The sequence below is a fragment of the Halyomorpha halys genome, unplaced genomic scaffold, assembly GCF_000696795.3.
Source record: "Halyomorpha halys isolate HHAL.00 unplaced genomic scaffold, Hhal_1.1 Scaffold93.1, whole genome shotgun sequence".
Classification (NCBI taxonomy): Eukaryota; Metazoa; Arthropoda; class Insecta; order Hemiptera; family Pentatomidae; genus Halyomorpha; species Halyomorpha halys.
In genome coordinates this window covers 622,609-645,117 of record NW_027116355.1, presented here as the reverse complement: position 1 = coordinate 645,117, position 22,509 = coordinate 622,609, and the positions used below count along the sequence as shown (strand labels likewise).

General features: G+C 29.4%; 2 protein-coding genes and 1 long non-coding RNA gene across 5 annotated transcripts in view; 1 reads left to right on the top strand and 2 right to left on the bottom strand.

The window, feature by feature from the left end:
• On the bottom strand, positions 1 to 11,735 carry LOC106677300 (cellular tumor antigen p53). 2 transcript variants are annotated; one of them, XM_014415129.3, is made up of 8 exons: positions 11,580 to 11,735; positions 9,820 to 9,861; positions 9,407 to 9,428; positions 6,501 to 6,641; positions 3,990 to 4,185; positions 1,440 to 1,692; positions 426 to 621; positions 1 to 340 (listed from the first exon to the last, which is right to left on the bottom strand). In XM_014415129.3, exons 2-8 carry the CDS (start codon positions 9,858 to 9,860, stop codon positions 182 to 184), a joined length of 1,008 nt encoding a protein of 335 aa, XP_014270615.1. In that variant the 5' UTR covers position 9,861; positions 11,580 to 11,735; the 3' UTR covers positions 1 to 181. The 2 variants fall into 2 exon arrangements, with proteins under 2 accessions (XP_014270615.1, XP_066909265.1); XM_067053164.1 differs by lacking the exon at positions 11,580 to 11,735 and adding an exon at positions 10,633 to 10,910.
• Positions 3,444 to 3,946, bottom strand: LOC136797212 (uncharacterized). Its single transcript, XR_010845053.1, has 2 exons — positions 3,667 to 3,946; positions 3,444 to 3,585 (listed from the first exon to the last, which is right to left on the bottom strand). It is a non-coding gene; the product is annotated as an uncharacterized lncRNA (long non-coding RNA).
• Positions 11,736 to 16,035: 4,300 nt separating the features above from the next.
• Positions 16,036 to 22,509, top strand: part of LOC106677293 (uncharacterized) — a 23,810-nt gene continuing 17,336 nt past the window's right edge. Inside the window, exons 1-7 of one of the 2 annotated variants that reach the window (XM_024361444.2) lie at positions 16,036 to 16,335; positions 16,949 to 17,116; positions 17,187 to 17,453; positions 18,626 to 18,760; positions 19,832 to 20,015; positions 20,206 to 20,411; positions 21,673 to 21,865. In XM_024361444.2, the coding sequence (XP_024217212.1) occupies positions 16,249 to 16,335; positions 16,949 to 17,116; positions 17,187 to 17,453; positions 18,626 to 18,760; positions 19,832 to 20,015; positions 20,206 to 20,411; positions 21,673 to 21,865 (1,240 nt within the window). In that variant the 5' untranslated portion in view covers positions 16,036 to 16,248. The remainder of the gene's footprint in view (positions 16,336 to 16,948; positions 17,117 to 17,186; positions 17,454 to 18,625; positions 18,761 to 19,831; positions 20,016 to 20,205; positions 20,412 to 21,672; positions 21,866 to 22,509) is intronic. The other variant, XM_067053169.1, reaches the window with a different exon arrangement.

Genomic DNA, 22,509 nt, shown 5'->3' with positions numbered 1-22,509 from the left:
AAAAAAAAATATATATATATAAATAAACAAAAACATACAAGTAATAAAATAAATTAGAATTAATCAGCATGTCAGCTCATACGAAGTTTATCGATATAATCAGTAATGTAATAAAATATTGCTGAAAATAAACAAAAATAATAAAACATCTCTTATTTTGGTACATTATTTACAAAAATTGTTAAAATGAAGGACTTCGTAGAAGTTCATCAATCCGCTTCATTTTCTGGAGCATTTTGCTATGTTTGGCGATCAAATTGTTTAAATCGTTTGAGTATTCATCAAACATTTTTTTGAAATCTTTTATTTCTCGTTTTACATCTCCATCAGCTGCTGGGGTCTAAAAAAAAAAATTTATTAATAAAAAAAGTCCCTGTAAAGAGAACATTTATTATTTTATTATAATAAATATTACAAAAAATCACCTTAGGAACCTGTATCAACTCCAAGTGTTCTATCTTAATTTTTTTGGACTGCTGTTCGTCACTAGATTGAGGCCTTTTTTTATGCTGAGCATCACCAAATTTATCAGCGTAGTAATCTTTTTCTTGCCTTTCCTTATCACGTTTAGGACAACTACAAATTTTAATTCCTAATATTCTCCTTCCAACAACAGAACCACTAAAATTAAAATTAATATAGATTCATAGAAATACTATTGAAAATATCGACTTACTTCTAATAGATAAATAATGATGTAAAATATAAAGTTATTCCAGACAGATATAATTATAGAAAACACAGACTTACTTTAAGTAGATATAATTAAGGAAAATATAAATTTATTCTGAATAGACATAATATGAAGATGGTTGGGGGTGCAGTCAAAAGGAAACAGAAAAATAGTTAATAACTATTTACTTACCGACGTTTTGACCCACTATGTACAGCTTCATCAGGGCTAAAAAGATACAAAAACAACTAATAATATTTTGACATAATAAGATACAAAAAGGTAAATTAAGGTATGGTTAAAATTATGTAAAAATAAGTGAAAAGAAAATTATATACAAATGAACAAATGGATAATATAAAATAAACAATGAGAAAAGTATAAAATAGACAATAATAAGTATGCATATAATTTTTTTTTAAAATTATAAATACATACTTATCATTTTCTACTTTATGACTTCTCTTATTTGTTATTTCTTCTCTTAGTTCATTTGTATATAATTTTTTTTTTACTTACATTTACATAATTTTAGCCATTAATTTACTTTTTTGTATCTCATTATCCTACACAATGCCTAGGATGTCAAAATATTTTTAGTTGTTTTTGTATCTTTAGTTCTGATGAAGTTCTACAAAGTGGAGCGAAACTTAGTTATTAACTATTTTTTGTTTCCTTTTGACTGCACCCCTGACCATCTTCATATTTGGAAAAATATGGTCAATCATTCAAATATAAGGTATAATTATAATAAACGTAGACTTACCCTGATGTTTCGAGGGTAAATATTAGATGAATAGCACGTCTTTGCATTCCTCCTGGACAACTGGTTTTGCAAGCAAATGAATATGGAATGGCTATTTTATCAGAGCCAGGTTGGGGGCGATTAACTGGAGTCATTACGCTATGTCGACCCGAATGTTGGTCAAAACAGTAAATGGCATCTCTACATTCGGCCCTAACTACGTGCCCGACGTTATTGAATTCTTCACATCTACACTTATCTGGTGAATGGTGAGCTGAAAAAGAAATAAACATGTATTAAATGCAAAATTCATAAATTAGTTCATAACACCCAGATAATAACCCCTTTTGTTAAAAGATAATCTTGAAAATAGAACCTAGAATCTTTTTTTTCTTTCACATTTTAATGGCATTGAAATTTACTAGACAACCAGGTATTAATTTATTTGTATTCCCATTATTTTCACCATGGTTGGGGATCGAACTTTTTCATTTTGTGGGACCGCCACTCAATGAAAAAAGAAGAGCACCCCAGGCCGGATACGAACTGGCACTGCCAATTTATCTCAGTATGGTAAGACTGTGCCCTACCACTGAGATACGGATGTGCCTCAATCTGGCATTCATATAATAAAAAAAATTATAATAAAACTCAGATAACCATAGGGTACCTTACTAATATTGGTATGTCAAGAGTGTCCTCTTCAACGTTTTACCATATTTTTTCAGGGTTTTTTTTTTACAACTTTGAGCTACCTCTTTGACTGCCACCCTAACCATCTATCTTCATTAATACCACTAGTATACAAAACTTGACATTTTTTTTAGATATTATGTAGAGCACAATCAACATAATACTGAGGTATTATGTATAGGTAGGTATAAAATGAGTTTACCTGTAGGAGAGAGCACTTGCCCATACCCTACCCTAGCTCCTTCTCCCCTCCACACCATAGCAAACCCTTTCTACCGGGAACAAGAGGCAGCACAGAATATGGTAACACCCAACTAGTTTGGGGTCAGGTAGGAACTGAAAGCTTTTCCCCCTATTTTCAGACTCCTAAATTATGAATGCTCATGGTTACTTATTTCTTAAGGTCATCTTTTATCTTTGAATGGGACTGTTTTTTGGGATTGATTCTTGTTTTACTTTGTAGGGAAATATATTGACAACTCTGATGTTTAAGAACGCAGTATCTTCCAAAAAGTCATTTTTGAGATTTAATATAATCATTGTGTTCATAAAAAACTACCTGTTATTACAGGTTACAACGGTTAGAGTGTTATCACTAGTCTGTGAATGGCTTCTTTATCAAAGCTGTTTTATTCACACCAAATACAAAAGCAACTTACTGCCGAGAATGAAGTCAAATTGTTAGTACTTATTTCACAAAAAAGGATGATTTTTGCTTGTGCCATGATATTTTTGGGTTTTTTAATGTGATGAATCAAAAATATGATCCAGAGGAATGGGACTTATTTATGGATTCGTTGAAATATAGCTTGAAAGCAGTAATACTTCATAATGCTAATATAAAACCACCTTTACTCATTGACCATGCTATAAATAGTAAAGCAAAGTTGGCCAAAAATTATTCGATTAATGAGAGACAAATGCATTTTTATTTGGAGTTTATATTCAGGAATTTTTAACAATACAATTTTATTCAAATAAAAATACGACTAAAAATTCTGAATACTTTTTTATCCCTAGAATTAAAAATATAATTTCAATCGAATAAAAAATTAGTTGAATAAAAGATTATTTTAATAAAACTTATATCGAATAACAATTCATTTTTTTTTTTTTTTGGATTTCTGATACATGGGGGACCCTACAGATTTTCAGACGAGTATAAAACGAAAATGCTATAAATTTAAAGACCACACACTTGTGTATCGATTTATTTTAACTCTTAAGAATTTTAGTAGCACACAATTTTTTTTCACATGGATTTGCAATGATCGCATATTTCATTTATATTGTGATATTTGAAAAAATAAATAAAATGAAATGAAAACTTGCTAGAAAACAATAAAGGATATATTTTTGTGTGTGCAATAAATTATAACATCAAGGCACTTAAATTAAAAACTATATGTCAGAGATGTCCATGGATTTGCAAGATAACTAGTGTTCACCAAAGGATCCTCCAAGAATAGATGGCCTGAAATATTTTCACATTAATAGAACAATTTTACTCATAATAAATAGTTTAATTACTATTTGAGTTTTTCTTTGACCGCACCTGCACCATCTTCCTTTTTATTAAAAAAATACTTTGCTTTTTCTCAATAAATTTAAACTCGAAGGTAAAAGAGATTATAGAATTGCCCGGAACAATAAATGTGTACTCTACACCGTTTTCTCCTGGTTCCATCCCTTTTTTTTCTCCTGATAATACTTAACATAAAAATTTATAAATGTTACTTTTATATTGAGATAATAAATACAAGTAAAGATTTCATGAACTGAAAAATGATCTTTTCAAGAGAAATTTTAATTTTATTCAGAGATCTAGTTTTAATTTGCCAGTTAACTTTATTAATTAGAATAAGTTAGAAAGGTTACCTTGTGATTGAGGGTCATCTTCAAATGCATGAAATGTGCATCGACAAACAGGTATGTTGATGTGTTCATTGTTACTATAAACAGGTAGGGCTCTAATATAATATTGTTCATCCAGAGGTAATTGCATTTCAGTACGAAAATTCAATACTAAAACTTTGTTCATGCCAATAAATACTTGTTGTAGAGGCTGAGAATACTGAAAATAGAACAAAGCAAATACTACAATAAAAAAAATAATATGAGGTCTATTGAATAAAAATAAGAGAATACTTTCAAGCGTTTACTTTTATAAAAAGTATTCACTTTTAAGTACAAGCTATTACTTGTTTTCAGTTGAATAAGAGCCACCTTTTACTTAAAAGTAAATACTGGAAAAATCGTCAACAAAATAAGTATTTGCTTATACTTTAAGTAAACACTGGATTTGTCATCAGCCTAGATGACATGATCCAGCTTGTCTGCCCTGTAATCCCCAGTAGTTCTCTCTATTTGTCTCAAAACAAAGTTCTATTTTAGTCTTTTGTTTACGTAGGAGTGTAATTATAATATAATTATAACATCGAGTGAAGAAGAAGTGCAGGCTAAATGTGGGAGCCGAAGAATTCTCCTTATAATATTATTATCATCAAAAGTATGTGCAGTGGAGCCCCTGGATTACACAAAATATGAAGAAATATTTCTATATTTTGCCGAGAACTAAGAGCTCCTTCTCATGTTTCTTCAAAACTATTTGGAAAATGATCAGAAAGGTAATCAACACTTTCACTTGAAAAATGTAGCAAAACTTTGGAATTATCTGCACTTATATTTCTTCTCAGTCAGTAATTTTTTATCTTCCGTATAATTATTAAGTCGGCCATAGATAGATTCAAAGCCAGAAATTTTAATTTAAAAAATAAATGCTGCATGATGACAGTGACCTTAAAAAATATAAGTTAGTTCTTTCATCACAAAGATATTACTTATCTTTTAGTGACCTTAAAAAATATAAGCAAGTTCTTTCATCACAAAGATATTACTTATCTTTATTAAATTAAAAATAAGAGTTCACTGGGAAAACTATAAGTAAATAATAGTGAATGAAGCAGTAAACTAGAAAATTTAAGGTTTAAGTAAACATTTCAACTACAGGAAACAGAGATATTTTATTCAAGTGGTTGTAAGTAAATACTTATAAAACACAAAGTAAACACAAATGCTTATTTTTATTCAATAAACCCATGGTATATGACCCAAATAAGTTCCATCTTATTTTTATAACCACTTATTACTTTATTACATATCTTACAACAGTTACTTATTTTAAAGAATTTCATGTTTTACTATTTAAAATTTGATAAATTTCACATTTAAATGGATTCACGGATGGGTATAGCTTCATGGATTTTTAAAAATATCTTTCAAAATTTAAGTTGTAGTTTTTATATAAAAGAAAGCTGATTATACAGTTTCATATATTATGGAAGACCATTTTCTGACTCGCTGCCTCTATTGTTAGAAAGATTCTTTTTAAATCCCTCTGATATCTCTATGGCTACAATATCTATGTGATCTGCATACACTACAATTTGAACTGACTAGGTAAGAATCATACCGATTCTTAGTACACCTGAATCCCTGAACCATCTCTAATGCTAGGTTGAACAGCACTATAGAAAAGAAACAGCCATAATTATCATGGCATAACTCTCCTGAAATATGCATGTCACATCATTTATAACATTATCAATTTTTCCAAAAAAAAAAGTAAAATAAATCTATTGTCGGGGGGTGCGGTCAGTAAAGAACAACATAAATAAACAAAACCATATTTATTTATTTTGTGCCGACGTTACAAACTTCTCTAATCATATGGTTTTGTTTATTTATGTTGTTCTTTGCTGACCGCACCCCCCGACAAACTTCTCCAATCATTAATCTACGGTCAACTATCTACACCTCATTAAAATAAATCTACATTTTCAAGAAAAAAATATCTTATTTGATTTTCCTTTTGAGGTTAATGACTTCCAATTTAATGAAATTTGAATATAAGCACATAATCCCTCCATGAAGGAAGTCCTTTATTATATCATTGGTACAATCCCCGAGTGGCCTATCTAAAATGTTTATGAGAGAATCGTGTTAGAACTATGACTGAAAATTTAAAGAGGCAGCTGTAGCAAAGTTGTTGAAGCAACTTTGAGTCTCCATAGCACTGGTTTGATTCCAGCCTGGGAGGGTTGACATTTATTTAATGGCGGGCCCACCAAATGAAAACTTAAACTCCCTACTTTAGTTAGAACAGATCGGTTACTTATAGAATTACCTACAGAAAAAGTAGTAGCTAATTTCCTATTTCGATATGAATCAATTGATCACTTTGTAAATTTAATTAGTGACATCACTCATTCAGTTAGGTCTTTTTTATTAATGAGAAAAAAAAAACCCAAGATATCCAAGTTTGCACATAAATCACTTTTGCTTTGCACTGATAATATATCATATTACAATAATAAATGATAAACTTACAACCCATTTTTGGCCACCGGCATCCATGGTCAATGTGAAATTAAAAGGACCTGGGTATTCTTCTTTTGTAGGAATATTACTAACGTAAAAGAAATTCCCATCCAGTATATCTGTGTTGATATCTGCGTTGATATCGTCTGGCTAACAAAAAAAAAAAAAAAAAAAGAATTACTACTAACATTATAAGATTAAAAAAATAACTAATATTACTTCTAAATAAAAATTTCTTTAGTAATTTTAATACAGTTAGTAAAAACAGTCTACATACACCACAATATAAATTCATTTATGAAATAGTGTACATTGTTATGTATTAATTAAAGTTATACTTTTTTTTTCTATTAAATAAAAGTCTGTAGAAGATTAAATCATACTTGTAATTTTCAGAATTGAATACATACAAATGTTTTATAATAAATGTCTGCCATTGTTTTTTACAACTGATAAGTCAAGTCTACATACACCTTGATTTAATCCTTTGAATGTAAACAAATATTTAATTTTTTTACATCATAGAGGTTTTCTGTGGTTTTATTCCCTAAACGAATCAGTTAGAATCAAAGTCAAGTGAAAACAACTGCTCAAAATGGAAATTTCTTGAGAGATTAGGCAGTTCATTGTTATTCATTCATTATGCAAAATTGTTAGTAAAAGTGTTTCGACGGTTCAGACTGTTATTTGAAATTATAATAAAACAGGTCGCATTGCAAGTAGAACTAGATCCGAGCGGCCAAAAAGCTTCAGCGTTATCATGAGCGTGCTATTTTAAGAAGTGTTCATGAAAACCCTAAAATACGTGCTCCTACATTAGCTACTAATTTATTGTGGGATTACAACATAGAAGTAATACCTCAAACAGTACATAATTCACTAAAAAAAATAATCTCAAAATCGCTAAGGGCTCGCACGAAGCCGTATATTAGCAAAGTTAACCGAGTCAAGCAGTTGACATTTGTGAAAAATTACCTTGATAGCTTACCAGTTTTGGGGACTAAGAAATTTTCACTGATGAGTCTAAATTAAATATTTTCGGTGCTGATGGCAACGTTAAAGGGCAAAGGAGAAAAAACCAAGCCATGAAATTGAAAAACTTATGCCCGACAGTTAAGCACGGAGGAGGAGGGATCATGGTTTGGGGTTCTATGGCTTCAGCTGGAGTAGGCAACTTAAATATCATCGAGGGAATGATGGATCAATATGTATACGTAGATGTCCTAAAACAAAATCTGCAACCCAGTGCTACCAAGTGAGTTCTAGGATCAAATTTTATTTTTTTAACTGCACAACGATCCTAAACATCATGCCAGAATGGTTGCTGTACAATGCTCCAGGTCATTTAAGAACATCACCACAATCGCCTGACCTTAACCTCAGAGGCCCTTAAGGAGCACTGGTTGAAAACGGATCCTACTTTTATAAAAAAAAAAAGTTAGAACAGTGAATAATGGTTTTGGAGAGGTAATAGAAAATAAAGGGGATCCCAAAGACCATTAGACAATTATTTGCGTTGATAATTATTTTGTTATAGGATGCAAATATGCCACGTATGCAGAATTCTTTTGGGAAAACGTATTGTTACTTTTCTCTATCATTTTTTGTTGTGTTTGTATAATTTTTAAACAACTTTAAAATGTAGCAAATTAATCAAAACGACCTGTATTTAAAAGGAAAAAAAAAACAACGTGGTTTCACGTTTTTCTCTTTTGGTTTTAACCCACTTTTTTGATTAATAAAAATTAATATGAGTGTATGCAGACTTTTTTTAGTAACTGTATATAAAATGCACAAGGCAGTCAGCTGGTTTTAATAAAATAAGATGGCATTAGAGTTATAAAAAATAAGCAATAGTTATGGGTCAATTGATTTATTTTTTAAGCTTTATTTACAAATCCATACCAGTCTAATATAAAACTTGACAATCAATGAATGTATCGTCAAAATCATTGCAGCTAAAAATGCCATTCCAAGCACAAGGAAGAAAAATAAAATAATTATTTTTAAGAACAGAATCAACTAGACAACATAAATTCAACATAGGTGCATATGCCAACTAGTCATTTTTTTTAAATGAAAAAATTGTGTTTCATTTACAAAACACAACATCTTGTTCACAGTTTCAATCAATTTCAACAAAAGCAATGTGAAGGACTATAAACCATTTATTAAAGAATGATTGTGGTCAAATTCAATTATTTATAGCAAATTGTGAATCCTCCACTTATCAAAGCTAAAAACATATATGAGAGAATCAACAATGCCTCCACATCACCTCATTACTAAACTTCGCTATAGACTGAACATGGAATTCGCAGATTTCAAAGAATATTCTACTTTTTTCAGCTTTCTTTGAAATCTTTGTTTCAGAAACCCAATTCTGTTTTAATGAATTTTATGTATACATTGGAAATGACCTCATAAGTCATGAGAATAAGGTTATAGAGAGGTTATAAATAAAAAAATTGCTTTGTTATTGTTAAACAAGGTTATTAGTTATAAAATACAATGGAATTTTGCTTCTCCTAGTTGAAATCAAGGCTTTACTAGTTAAATGTGGGAACCAGTTAACTGAGTTTATAAAATAAAAAACTTCATCATTAATTTAACTGACAGAATAGGTAAGAATTAAAACGCAATACAAATCTTATATAAATAAATTTAGATATATTTATCCATGATGAGGTTTAACTTAGTAGACCAATTAAAAGTAGTTAAAAGAAAATTAAAATGTTACCACTATAATTATTTCTTCATTTTCTTTTTATCACCGGTAAAATGGTTGGTTCAACAGTGTTTTACTGGAGTATTTAAATCTTTCTTATTTTTTGATGAGATATTCTACTTTTAATAAATAATAATAATAATAATAATAATAAATAGAAAATATTAGAATATAAAAAAATACTTACTAGAACATAATCCATTGAGTTTCTGGAAAAAAAAAAAGTATATAAATAAACACATATTTCATGGCAAGTAATACTATAACATAATAATTAAGTAAGAAATAGATAATTACAAAAACAAATCTCAACAGATAAGTTTCAGTTATTTGAATTTGCAGTGAGTTTAACAACTAAATTTATAATGATAACAATAACGGCTAATGAAACCAGATGTTAACGTCAGATTATTGGAAAAAAAACACAATAAAATAAGTATTTTTAATACCAAAATTAAGAACTTTCATATTTAAAATAACTTATGAATGCACAATATAATTTAAATAAAAAATAATACTTAAATGCTTTCATTGAATGACAAATAAACAAAAAAAAAAAAAAGAGAAAAAGTCTATTAAAATATTATTGTATATACTTACATGTCAAACCCTCCAAACATATCCTCATTAGGAGACGCCATTCTACAGAAGAGAAAAAAAATTAATTGTATTTTTCTTTTTGGAAAATTATTAATAACAGAAAAAAGATTTCTAATTCTTTCATGTTTTACACAATCATACCATCACAGTTTTGTATTAAGTTATTTTAGCTGACATTAGAAACTTTTAGTTTCCATAATATCCAACATTTTTAATTCCAACAGTATAGCTTCAACTTAATTAAGAAAAACCTTAACCCAGACAAAAAAACAAATAAGACATTCACAAATAGGCACAACACAATCACACATTTAATATAATTAACTAAACATGTTATTAATCCATTGATCCAATAATCACAAAACATTAACTCATGAAAAGAAATCCATACTATAATTTAAGTTATAAGATATTCTTAAGAAAAACATGAAGTTGATCAGAGGAATCAAAGCAATTTACTCTTTAATATGTTGATTGACAACCATGAGATAACTCATAGATTGTGATCTTGCCTAAAAACCCCACAAGTTATTTCTTAGTTTTTTTACTTGCCATATTCACGCAGCTACAATGAAATTCAACAAAAAAAAAGGGATTGGGTAGCTCAACGATAAGGCACGGTGCTACTAACTCCAAGGACCTAGGTGTTCAAATCTGGCTGTGGCAGATATTCATTTTTTGTTTCATTGTAGCAGTGCACATTTTATCTTTCTTATCTCATTTTTTTATTTAGGTTCTTATTATTTTAATTTTGACATTCAATTAGAAATACAAACTTTCATATCCCATGCTACGTACAACAGTTATCCATACTTATCTATGATACTATTCAATTTTTTCATAATCTCCCATGTACTTCAAACAATATCAATAGTTATTCTTTTTATCCTTTCTTAATTTCATGGTATCTTGTTTCTCTAAGCCCTTGATCAGGACTAAATCTTTGGCTGAACTCCTTCAGCACAACAATGGTAAGACATATAATAAAAAATAAACATAAAATTACAAGCATTTTAGAGAACAAAGCCCATGGTAAGAATGTTGAAGCAATTTAACTGAGTGGCCCACAATAAAAGAAAAATACTTATAAAAAATAAAAATTGATTGATTTCATCATAAAAAAAATTTCAGTGCAAATGAACAATTGAAGAACAATCTATAACATAAAGTATTAGCAATTACTTTGATGAAAACATAAAACCTGATCTTACAAAATATCATAATACTTAATACTGTGAGGAATCTTTACCAAATAGTAACAATGATTAAAATTAAAATAAATGAAAATTATTCAAGAAATCTAAAATTGTTTTTCAAATTAATTTAACAGTCTTTTACCAGTTTAAATTTATAAAAAAGTTTTAAAATAGACCCTGTTGAATTGTCAGGCTGCATGTAACATCGAACTGCTGTAAGACATTACAAACTATTACTTTAAGTTTTAAATTTATATTAATAAATAATCTCATTTCAATCATATACAGCTACTTTGAAAACTACAATTCAACAAAATTTCATAGGAATGAAGATAATTCCAGAAATGAATTCTGAAACATTCATGTTAGTAGAAATTGAAACATCAAGAGAAATTCTTCAAATAATTATTAAAAAGTATTTCAAGACAACTGGGATTTAGAGAGATTAAGATAATGTATCGTGTAAATGTTAAAGAGCACAATTAAAAAGTTACAATGTCAACATAAAGCAAATGAAATACTATTCTCATGCACATTACTGAATGTACGATAAATATTACTAACACTAAATAATGCACTTCAACGCTAATGATAGAGTAAACCTTCAATTCAATTAAACAAGACACACACAAGCAACAGGTTTCCTTGACTCATTCAAACTTCACTTCAACTCAAGATTTTTTACTTCGGCTTGGTTGTTGCAGTGTAGCCACTTGTCAATAACAAATCCTCGTATTTTAAGTCCCATAATAATTCTACGTTTTCGCAAACATTCGCCATGAAAGATCGTACAACTGTTGTGAGCTTAGTTTTTTTTTTTTATATATATACAAATAAAATTAGATTACTTAGTACTTCAAAGTATTGCAACTATATATCGATGGCTTACTTCAGAGTTGTGCTGAATACAATTCCATTAACTTTAGGAAAATACAAGAGAAAGGTTCTCTCTCTTTTAAAGAAATTGAAAAATTGTGATTTATCTAAAACAGAAAACCTTCAATTGTATTTTTGCTAAAGTTAGAGCAAATGTACTTAGCATTATGGTGAAGTAAGCCAGCGATATTTTAAAATGAACAATAAAAGTGATGTTACACTTATTCAACGTATTCTTCAAAATAGTATTCATCTAGTTCCTGGAATAATAATATTTACCTAGTCATTAACTATGGTTTACAAAGGACTGAAAATTTGAAAAATATTTTATCAAATTTCGGGAAAATTCTTTATTTAAACATCTAAAAGATAAAGAAAATCAATTGTGAATTGTTAATTACCTGTTCTCCACAAATATCGCCCAGTACCCCATGATAAAACAGTAAATCGGCTCCAATAATCAGTCGTCAAAGGCTACAGTTGTGAAGTACTACTTAGAGGAGGAACTTTCAGTTAAGCAAGGTATATAGAGTCCCGTTGTAACTACTCTGATGGTGGTACTGTTTGCTTGCAACAAAACGTAACCAGTCGCTTCCTTATTCTGCCTTGTCGGGGATTTGATGAGAATTACTGTTCTCTTATCAACGAGAAAGCGGTCTTTCCCCATCCTGTCAATGGTTATATAGATGAACGATATTATTCCGATACGGGTTTTTCAAAGGTGGGGCTTGTAGTTCACAGCAGACTCTTTGACCACCGGATTGGCGGTTTCTTATACCGCTTCGCTCTGGCTAGACTGTTTTAAGAACCGGGGTCTTAGTCTCGTGACATGTTTAGTTGGTGCTTAGTAGCAATCTGCAGCCTATTGACCGATGTTGGTCAGACGTTCTATGTTAAGATAGTTTGAGGTCTCTGGTTTTCCGGCGAGATCGGTGGTCAACTGAACTCTTTCCAGGACTACCGTGGTTGACGCCTTGGTAGCAGTTTGAAGTCAGCAGAATCTGTAGCTATTTCATTTCGCCCTATAACAAATCCACTTACCTCAATATAAATATGTTGCAGGGTACCTCCTGATTTTCAACCTGTCAGTGGCGACGATGCTTAATGGTGGAAAGTGTGAAAAAAAAAAAAAAAAAAAACTCCAAAATAAAATGTGTCAAATCATGTTGATGAATGAGGTTTCTAACACTCAAATACCTATAAACGAATTCACTGTAATTGGTTGTTCCAACAAACAATATTTTTGAGCCGTAGACCTAATCTAACAGACGTTATTTCGACTTTGGGAAAAACTGAGTTGTTACTGGTTGTTGTTATTTTGTTTTGAACTATGGAACAAAAATATTTCGGCCATGTCAATACCAACAAATGTTAATGTACAAACAATGTTCATTTGTCTATCCTTTTGTTTGTATATATTTTAAGAGTTTTTTATTTTATTTTATTTATTTATTTTAGTATGTATGAGATCATTTATCAATATTACCTATTGCCCACAACTGTGTGGCAGATTGTAATATCTATCAATAAATAAATCTATCAATCAAAAAAAAAAAAAAAAAATGTACAAATTGTTTGATGAAGACGGGAATGAAACTATTTCCCCATAAAAGTGTACATATTGGAGCAACTTTTGTTTGAGTTTCATTGTCGTATTGAGACGTATGAAGTGCGGTGCCTTCTTGGAAGTTGTAAGCAAATTAAGGTGAGAACAATAATCAAATTAACTACTATGAATCAGAATAACATTTTATTCATAGGGAACAATGGTTAATTAAAATTTATATTTATACACCTGTAAATATTATCAAATTGTAAAAAAAATTAAAAATTGCATTTTTTTGAATTCAGCACTCTGAATAACACAGGAATTCATCATGAGAATTACAGAAGATTCAAATAATTTACAGGTTTTGCACAAAAACGGTAGTTCCCCTCGGCAGTGCTTAGCAGTAGTCTAAGGATCAGGTCACAATGTTGGTGGGCTAATCACAACATTTTCGTAAAGTTATTGGCGCACAATAAGCCTTATTGGTCGCAGTGCTTTATGCCACTATAAAAAAAAAAAAGTATGAATGCTGTTTTGCTTGGTCAGTAGTCTAAGGATGGCTATCTGCTACAGTATGATGAAACAGAACTCCTTTTTCTTTAAGAAATCTGGGTCAGAAACAGCAACTCAAGGAAAATCGAATTTTACGAATGAATTTTCAAGAATATTGGCTGTGGCCTGACTTATAGTTGAGCTTGTGACAGCCAACAGACATCCATTTTGAGCACGTATCTATAATTGAACCGATATTTATTTCCAAAATTCTGACAAATCTATAGACAGAATCGAGGCAGAAGTATAGCATTCACAGCCATCTTTCATTGTACCCATCAGCATTAATGGAAAGTTGATTAAAATAAAAATAGATACAGGTACCATATTACTTTATAAAATATCTTCAGAGCAACTTCTACTATTCACCCAAACTTTACCACACTAACACTAAATTTTACAGCATGTCTTATCTCCCAATACCAATAACAATTTGTGGTTGTCCGTATTTTAAATTTACATGTAAAATAATTGAAGGTAGAAAGCATTTATGAGTTGGGCATGGATTGATAGTAATTGCTGATTCAATTATAATTCAAGAATTTCTTCACGTCCCTTAAAATTGCTTACATAATAAATACAACCTTTACAGCAAAACTAGTGTTACCTGGGTTGGCCCACCAGTTAATACTATTTTGTGAGACAATCATTAACATATTTTTGCTCGTAAAAGAGAAATTCTTAACACTCTTCGAGATGCATATGTTGAAGAGATCAACAAAACAGTTGTAGCTGGTATCTTATAAGTTCAAATTTCTCAATAGGTCTTATCTACTCATAATGCCACGAAAGGCAACAAAATAAGGGTAATAGATGATAATAATTTTTTTTTCTTACCTCCTGGAGCAAACAAAAAGGCATTTACAAATATATATATATACATATACCGGCTATTTCATTTTCTTCTTTTGCCGGGATGGCATTATAAGAATGGTTGCCGGGTCCGCTGAAGGCGGTGTCAACAATGATGGCATATGTTTGCCTGGATACTCACTAGGAATAGGGAGGGGCTATTCCTGTTGGTGGTGTTGAAGTGATGACTTCAGGCTTCAGAGCCAGAAGTCCCTCCCAAGGCGAGGACGTCGACCAAGGGAACAATGCTTTGCCACCTCCCAGGTCTTGGTGGAGGGGCGATCTCACGCAATAGAGGGTTGGCACAGGCTTTCAGCCCATAATACAACTACTCTTCATTCACAATTAGTAGTATTCATGAATATACTATTCATCGAGATGCGGAACGGTTCTAAATTCATCTTTTCCTTCCTCTCTTGAAAAAATCAGAACTTTTAAGACAAATTTACCATTTTTGATGTTTTCAATTCTTCAAAATCTAAATAGACCGAAAAATTCATATGATCACCTGAAAAAGGAGCTGACTTCCAATGGGATACTTACATTCTATGATCGGTAACTTTCTCTAGCCCACAATACAGATTCAAGTCCGATAAGTTTAGAAGCAGTATTAAAACATACTAGGATTGATGGATGAGAGCGATTAATCGCGCATGCAAGCAAAGCTCTAAGTGCCATAGAGAAGCACAACCCATAAATAGATTATGAATTACCCACTTTTGCCTGGAGCGTCAATAAATTCTTCCAAGTTCTTTATGTCCATAAATTTACAGCTAATAATCCTATTTTCACATTTTTTAACCTAACGCTGAACCAATCTTAATTTTGTATCTTCATCGGAATCTTACTTTTTATAATTTGGAATAATGATATTTGAGACACTAGATACATGGTATGTGACATTTCTTGTGAATTGAAGTTTTTGGCCTTACCGGATTCTTCTAGAATTTCAGGACTGATTTTATGGAGTTTTGAAAGAATTTTAAGGAAGTTTTTATTTTCAAAGGAATAGTATCGGTATTAAGTTAAGGTAAGTGAATCTTGGCATAGATGATATATTGTAATTAATATACATCTTAACTTTTTTTTTTCAGTTATTAGAGTTCCATATTTTTTTAAATATGATATCGATATTAGACATTCCAGTATCGATAATATTCCATGTAAATGTTTTATCTTCAATAATATCTCATTCCTAATTGTAACTGAAATAAAAGGCGGGAATTATTAATTGAAGGTTTCAAATTTGTGTTAGGTTGAAGGCAATTTTTACTGTTGGTTATTTAAAAAGTATTTTGATTCCTTACTTTTGTTTGGGTTTTACCATTGTGGCATTGAATTTTTTAATGCAATCCTTTCCTATTTAATTCTTACTTGTATACATTCCTAGGTTTTTTCAGGAACATGAGTTGTGAAACTATTGAAAATGTTCTATCTACTTTGGAAGCTATAGATATGAATACGTTAAAGAATAAGAAAAAAGTTTCAGAAGTAAGTATTATTTGTAAGTATTTAAATTAAGTGTATTTTAATTTATTTTTATTGTGTGTTCTACTTAGTATATGATGTATCATTTTGATTGAGACACTTAATTAGAAATGTCATAGTGATAAACTCTAATTTGAGTTTATGAAAAAACTGAATTTTCTCTTATTATTTCTCAATTACCAATTATCACAAGAAATTATAAATGTATTTTCCATTAGATATTACTGATTATTTAAGCTTTATTGGATTTGCTTTAAATTGAAATGTAAATTAAATTAAATGTGTAATTTTATACCAATAATTATGTAAATTAAATTATAGGTGTATTCATTGGTATCTTCTTATATTTTAATATAAGTGACTTAAAATTGAATTAAAGATATGCAAAGAATATATATACGTTTATTAAATTATATTGAAGTAAAAGTTATTAATTTACAAGCTTTATTAATTGGACATTCGGATGTATTTAGATCACTGTTGATAATTTAACCAAATTTAAATGACATCCATTGTGCTATTATAAATACTCAGTTCCCATCTATTGCAAAACCTATTATTTTATTCTTTGTTTGTCTATGTTTTAAAAACTACATTTATTATTGTAAATGTATAGATTCTGATTAAAAATATACCTGATGCTATTGACGAAATTTATGTATTGAGCAAAAAATCTGAACTGAAATGCTACTCAAATAAAATAAAATTATGCAGCAGTCAATTAGCCAAAGTTCTTCCATCATTTGTTAAGATATTGACTACTAGAACAGATCCTGCCTTTAAAGTAAGTTTTAATTTTTTTTATTAATAAATTTCATTTGCCTCGAAAACTTATTTATGGTTTATTTACTTAGGAAATCACTCATTATTTAGCAGAAAAACTTCATTGGTGCTTTAATGAGGTTTTAAGAATAACAAAAGGAGGTGGTTTGGAAGATGATTCAGAACCCAGTGGGTTGTTTATGAAATCAGTTGACAACATAGCTGAATTTTTTCTAAAATCTGACCCTCATGATACCAAGTTGAACATGCTTATTGAAGATTTATTATGCCATGCATTGACAATTGCTAAGGTTGCAGCAGTGGAAGATTATCAAGAAATCGCTGCAGCTTGCAAAAATGTAATAAAGACTTTTGTACTAATCTTTTTCTATTGTATTCTTCTATGTTTCACTATTAATTAAATTTTAAGTAATTTCAGTGTATAACAACTCTTATTTTAGGGTAATGTGCAATCATTTTGTTTCAATAATATTTTGAATAAAAATGGTTTTATTTTCTATATATTTAGGTTTTATAGAATAATTATGCTGGAAAGTTTGGTTTATTGAAGATCGTCATATTTTATCTATAATCAATTGTGAAATTGAATGTCTTACTTATTAAATATTTTATTATTATTTCTTATTTAATAAATTATTGAAATTTTGACCCAGAATCCTGGAATATTATGATTGCAACACCAAATGTTTCACTGGTTACTTTTTTGGTGACTTAGTATTAGTTAATATGTTTTAATTATAAGGGGCTGTTAGTAGCTGTGGGAGTTAAGTGACTGCCTCACGACTGTAGTGGCACCGGTTTGAATCCGGCCTGGGGATTTGACTTTTACTTCTGTGGTGGTCCTACAAAAAGAAAATTTGATCCCCCACCATGGTTAGAATAGGTTGGTTACTTCTAGATAACCTACCCGTATGTCAGAAATGACTAGGAAGGGGTCATTCAAAATAAAGATGTTTTAACTGTAAATGAATTATAAAAGTGTATGACGAGACTTGCCTTTGTCTAAAGTGGAACTGGAAGCGGTCCATGAGTGGTTCATTTTCTGGTTCTTAGTGGCCCCCTAACTTCAAATATTTGGAAACTACTACTGTAAACCAAAGAAAAGGAGAAAGGTGTTGGGAAAAAATCCAGTTATTGAGTTTTCTTTAGTCGACCATTTAATCATTGTTTGATTAAACATATTGTATATTAATGTCCAGAGTTAAATCTTTGAGGGTACAGATTATTTCTTTTCTTATGAAGCTGTACTTTTTTTTTTAAATATTCCCTGCTCTAAATAGTGTACAACTTCTGTATAAATAAACCTCCATTGTGATAGTGTCAATTAATTTTACATTTATCAAAAGAAATTCCTGCATTGGTTGTAGAATGTTTTTTTTGGTATATGATCCATTTTTTTTTTTTATTTAAAAATATTATTTAATCACTATGAATTGAATTACACATTTTTTGTTTGATATATTAATTGTAAAGAGATTTGATATTCAAGTGCAATATTTATCATTCTCAGATTTTGAGCTGCACATCAGGAGTACTGACAATTGCTGATATTGAAAAAGAACCTTTGAAAAAAGACTCTATACTCTGTTCTATAGCTGTTTTAGAAAGAAAAGTGAATATCGCTGTGCTCAGGCTCTACCTAAATGTAAGTGAAATTGTATATTGATTTTTCAAACATTAAATTTGTTTATATTTTGTCTATTTATTGTTTACTTTGTGGACCCGGTGGAAATGGAATTAAAATTCTAAAAATTGTAGAGGTGAAGAGGAGTGAATATGTTCAGAGGAACATCCTTTATAATGCTGAAGACTGTGTTTGATTGCGCTAATTTCAAGAACTACTTGTATAATTTGAATAATTCCTTTTGTTTAATAAAAATATTAAAGAAGCTATTGGGCAGAAGTCCTTAACCTTTCTCAATCTATGGGTCTGAGCACATTTATAGGTCATCTGTCTGGTAGCAGACACTAATGGAAGTTTTTGTGGCTTTTATTTTCTGTTTTTATTCAATGCAAATTGGATGTCATATATTGTTAATAATATTTTTTAAAATAAGATTAAGTAACAATAAATAATAAGTAAAGTTGTCTGGGATTGAATGAACTGTATTGTTATTGGTGGAATTCAAACTGGTATTTTACATACCATATACCATGTATGCATTAATGAGAAATAATTAAGGATAAAGAAAGGAAAAGATGGGTAGTTCTAATGCAGCTGGTTGGAGGATCGAGAACAGGCAGACCTCCTACCTCTAGGAAAGGCAGAACTTAATATAAAAAGATAAATAGTGCAGAGCAAGGGAGGATATGAGATTTAAATATCTAACTATAGCATATATTTATACTTATTATAAAATGTTCCATTCTAGCAATAAGTATAAGTTGAATGCAGTGTGACCCCTATTGTTATTAAATTTTTGTTTTCACTAAGAAAGGGGGCAAAATAACAGTAATGATAATTAACATAAAATGCTATTATATATACAAATTACTATTTCTAAGCAAATAAGTAAGATATATACTTAACACATACTTATAACATTCCTGTATTTTGAAAAAAAATTATGCAAACAATTGGGTAATCTTACTTTCTGGACATGCTTTGTGTATAAACTTCAAGTTGTACAGAAACTATAGTTTGTGATTTTCATTTTTTTTTTCTTTTTACTTTTTTCAAATTATGTTTGAATAATTTTCATTTTTGCTTTTTCAGGTGAGTTCTAAATTTCTCCCTCCACTTAAAAGTATCATAAAGAAGTCAGGTATTTCCTGTTCGGATTCTAGTAAATCAAGGCAACCAAGTGACATTCAAAATGAAGTAAACATCTTGGATGAATATTTTGAAAGGGTCCAGCTCATCGGAAATTATGCTGTTGCCTGTACAGATTGCAAAAATAGTAAGTAATCTGTAGGATACTGAATTTTAGTAGCTGTAATATATCTTTATCTTAATTTTTATTTATTTTTGGTATATTTTACTTACTCATTTTTCTTATTTCTATTTATTTTTTTCCTCAATTAAATTATTTGTTTAATAAAATCAATTTGAGCAATTAGTTAATGGATTAATAATTTACTCTTTTCTAGAAAAACTGAAAGTTCAGTGCTGCTTGACAAGTTTAGAGTTTCTGGCAAACTATATCATTCCTGCTGCTACTTCGTTCTATTGTGATCCAAACAATTTAATCAAAAAAAGATTTCTTCAGTACTTAACTGATGAATCCTTAGATGAGTTAAAAGCACTTGTATGCCATCTAGATTACAACATAGTTGATACAGCTGCTTTTGTGCAGGTGACTAAATTACCTTCTTTTTTTTCAAATACTTTTAAAGATAGTTTAAAATGATCACTTGAGAATAACAAACATGTACAAGTAAAAATAAAAACATTTCTGGTAAAAAGACTGTATTAATAGAAATCAATTGGCATATACAAAAAAATCAATAAAAATATGTAAGCAACAAAAAAGCAATTCTTCTTGTAAAAGATTTAATTGTAGATCACAAAAAACTCTGAATCATTACACAATGGTTTATTATTTAAATTAATTAATTATTTATTATATCAGCAAATAATAAGCAAGTATTTTGGAATAATTCTACAAAGCATAGAGACATTGAAAACTAAAATATGCATCAACCAACAATAATAAGTTCTGAAGCAAACCAGTGAGACAAATGTATTATTTCTGAATAATAATGGTAATATTCATGGGAAGCGAAATTACAATTATTTTCATTAGATACATAATATCTACAAAATTTGAGAAGAATACAAATATTGTTTTGCTGATATTTATTCAATTTTATTTTTTAAGTTTAATTTTTTGATAATTTAATTTTCTACCAAATGAGCCTCTTGTATGTTACAGGACACATATTTTACAAATTATCTGTATCTTGGAATAATAGAAGGAGTTTCCTTGGGAATATACACAAAATACTTTAAAAAATAAACATGGTTCTCCAATCCAGTACCCTGTTTATTATTCTATGTAGGAAATGTTAAAGGGTTTTAAGTAAAAGCTTCAGTCAAGTTTCATTAAAATTGTTAGAGCTATTTTTATGCTCCAGTCTATAGAAAAGTACATTTTTCGGCAATTTTACATAGGGTGCCCTATTTGAAACACTGGTATCAGGAATTAAAATCTTACGTTACGAAAAAATAAGCAACAAAATTATTCCCTTTGTTCAGGAAATAATACTAAATTTAATTTTTTTTGGGAAGGATGATCACAATTTCACAAATCTTTATACTTTTCATTAGCATCTGATATGTGGGTATAACTCTGATCGGTCGCTATTTCAGAACAAAAATTTCAAAAAAACAGATTATTAAACAATTAAAATTCTGGGTTTATTTGTGTTATTTATTTTTTTCAATTTGTGGCACAAGAGAGCTTAAATTATTCAAAGATGGTAGATAAGATAAATATCTTATTCATGCTTTTTTCAATAAAAATAATTTTTCAGAGGAATTAATTTTTTTTTTTTATCATTTTTTTATATTTCTTTTTAATATATATCTATTATTATTTTATTTTTTTCTGTAAGGTTATTCATGAAGATATTGTTGGTGTTATTTTAACTTTGAAGGAAAAAGTGAATTATGGTTCATATAATGTTCTGGATTCAAATGAATTGGTTTCAAAATGTTATAAACTTGTCAATCACTTAAAAGTAACGGATGATCCATTAGTAAAAGGAAATCAAAATGTTACCAAAACTGCAAAACAGCTACTAAATGGTACTTAGTCAATTTTAACATAAATAGACATGTTTATTTTATTTTTTATTTTTTGTTACCTACATTAAAATTCATTGTTTTTAATTAAGACTGTCTAATATACATTTAAAAGTCAAATTTTAAATTTGATATCAGTTTTTTTTATCTGATGTTTTATTTTCAGTTTTCAGTTTATACCTGGTGTAAGCTATTGGATCTCATTTCTATTTCTGTTCAATTTACTTTTTATGTACTTTCATTCTTTCTTCTTCTGTTAATTTTTTTTTTTTTTTATGTGTTTATAAGATTCAAATTCTCTTGTCTCTATAGCCATAAAAAAAGGTCCAAAACTTCAGTATGGATTACATTATTTTATTTTGACTGCTGCTCCCTTTAAATTTTCTCCCAGATTATTTTGCCAAATATTTCTTATATAGTAATTATTAGAGCAGTATTTATTAAGGCTAAATGTACCCTTCCTGGGACGCACCAGAATTTACTTTTCTATTTACTCTTGAACGGATGGTCCGATTTCGGATCTGTAAAGTGCATTTTCTTTTTTTCTAAAATAGAAGTTACTGAAATTAGATTAAAAAATCACCAATCCAATAATAAGGAAAATAAGATGCAAAAATATGAGTTAACGATAAATTTTTAAAAATGTG

What these genes read in the sequence shown, in the direction of transcription:
- LOC106677300 (XM_067053164.1), bottom strand. Translation starts at nt 10,661, where the DNA reads ATGAAAAAATTGAATAGTATCATAGATAA. An exon ending in ATGTTTGGAGGGTTTGACAT is followed by an intron (nt 9,429 to 9,819) that starts GTAAGTATATAC and finishes TTTTTTTTCCAG; the next exon opens with AAACTCAATGGATTATGTTC. An exon ending in AGATGACCCTCAATCACAAG is followed by an intron (nt 1,693 to 3,989) that starts GTAACCTTTCTA and finishes TTTCTTTTTCAG; the next exon opens with CTCACCATTCACCAGATAAG.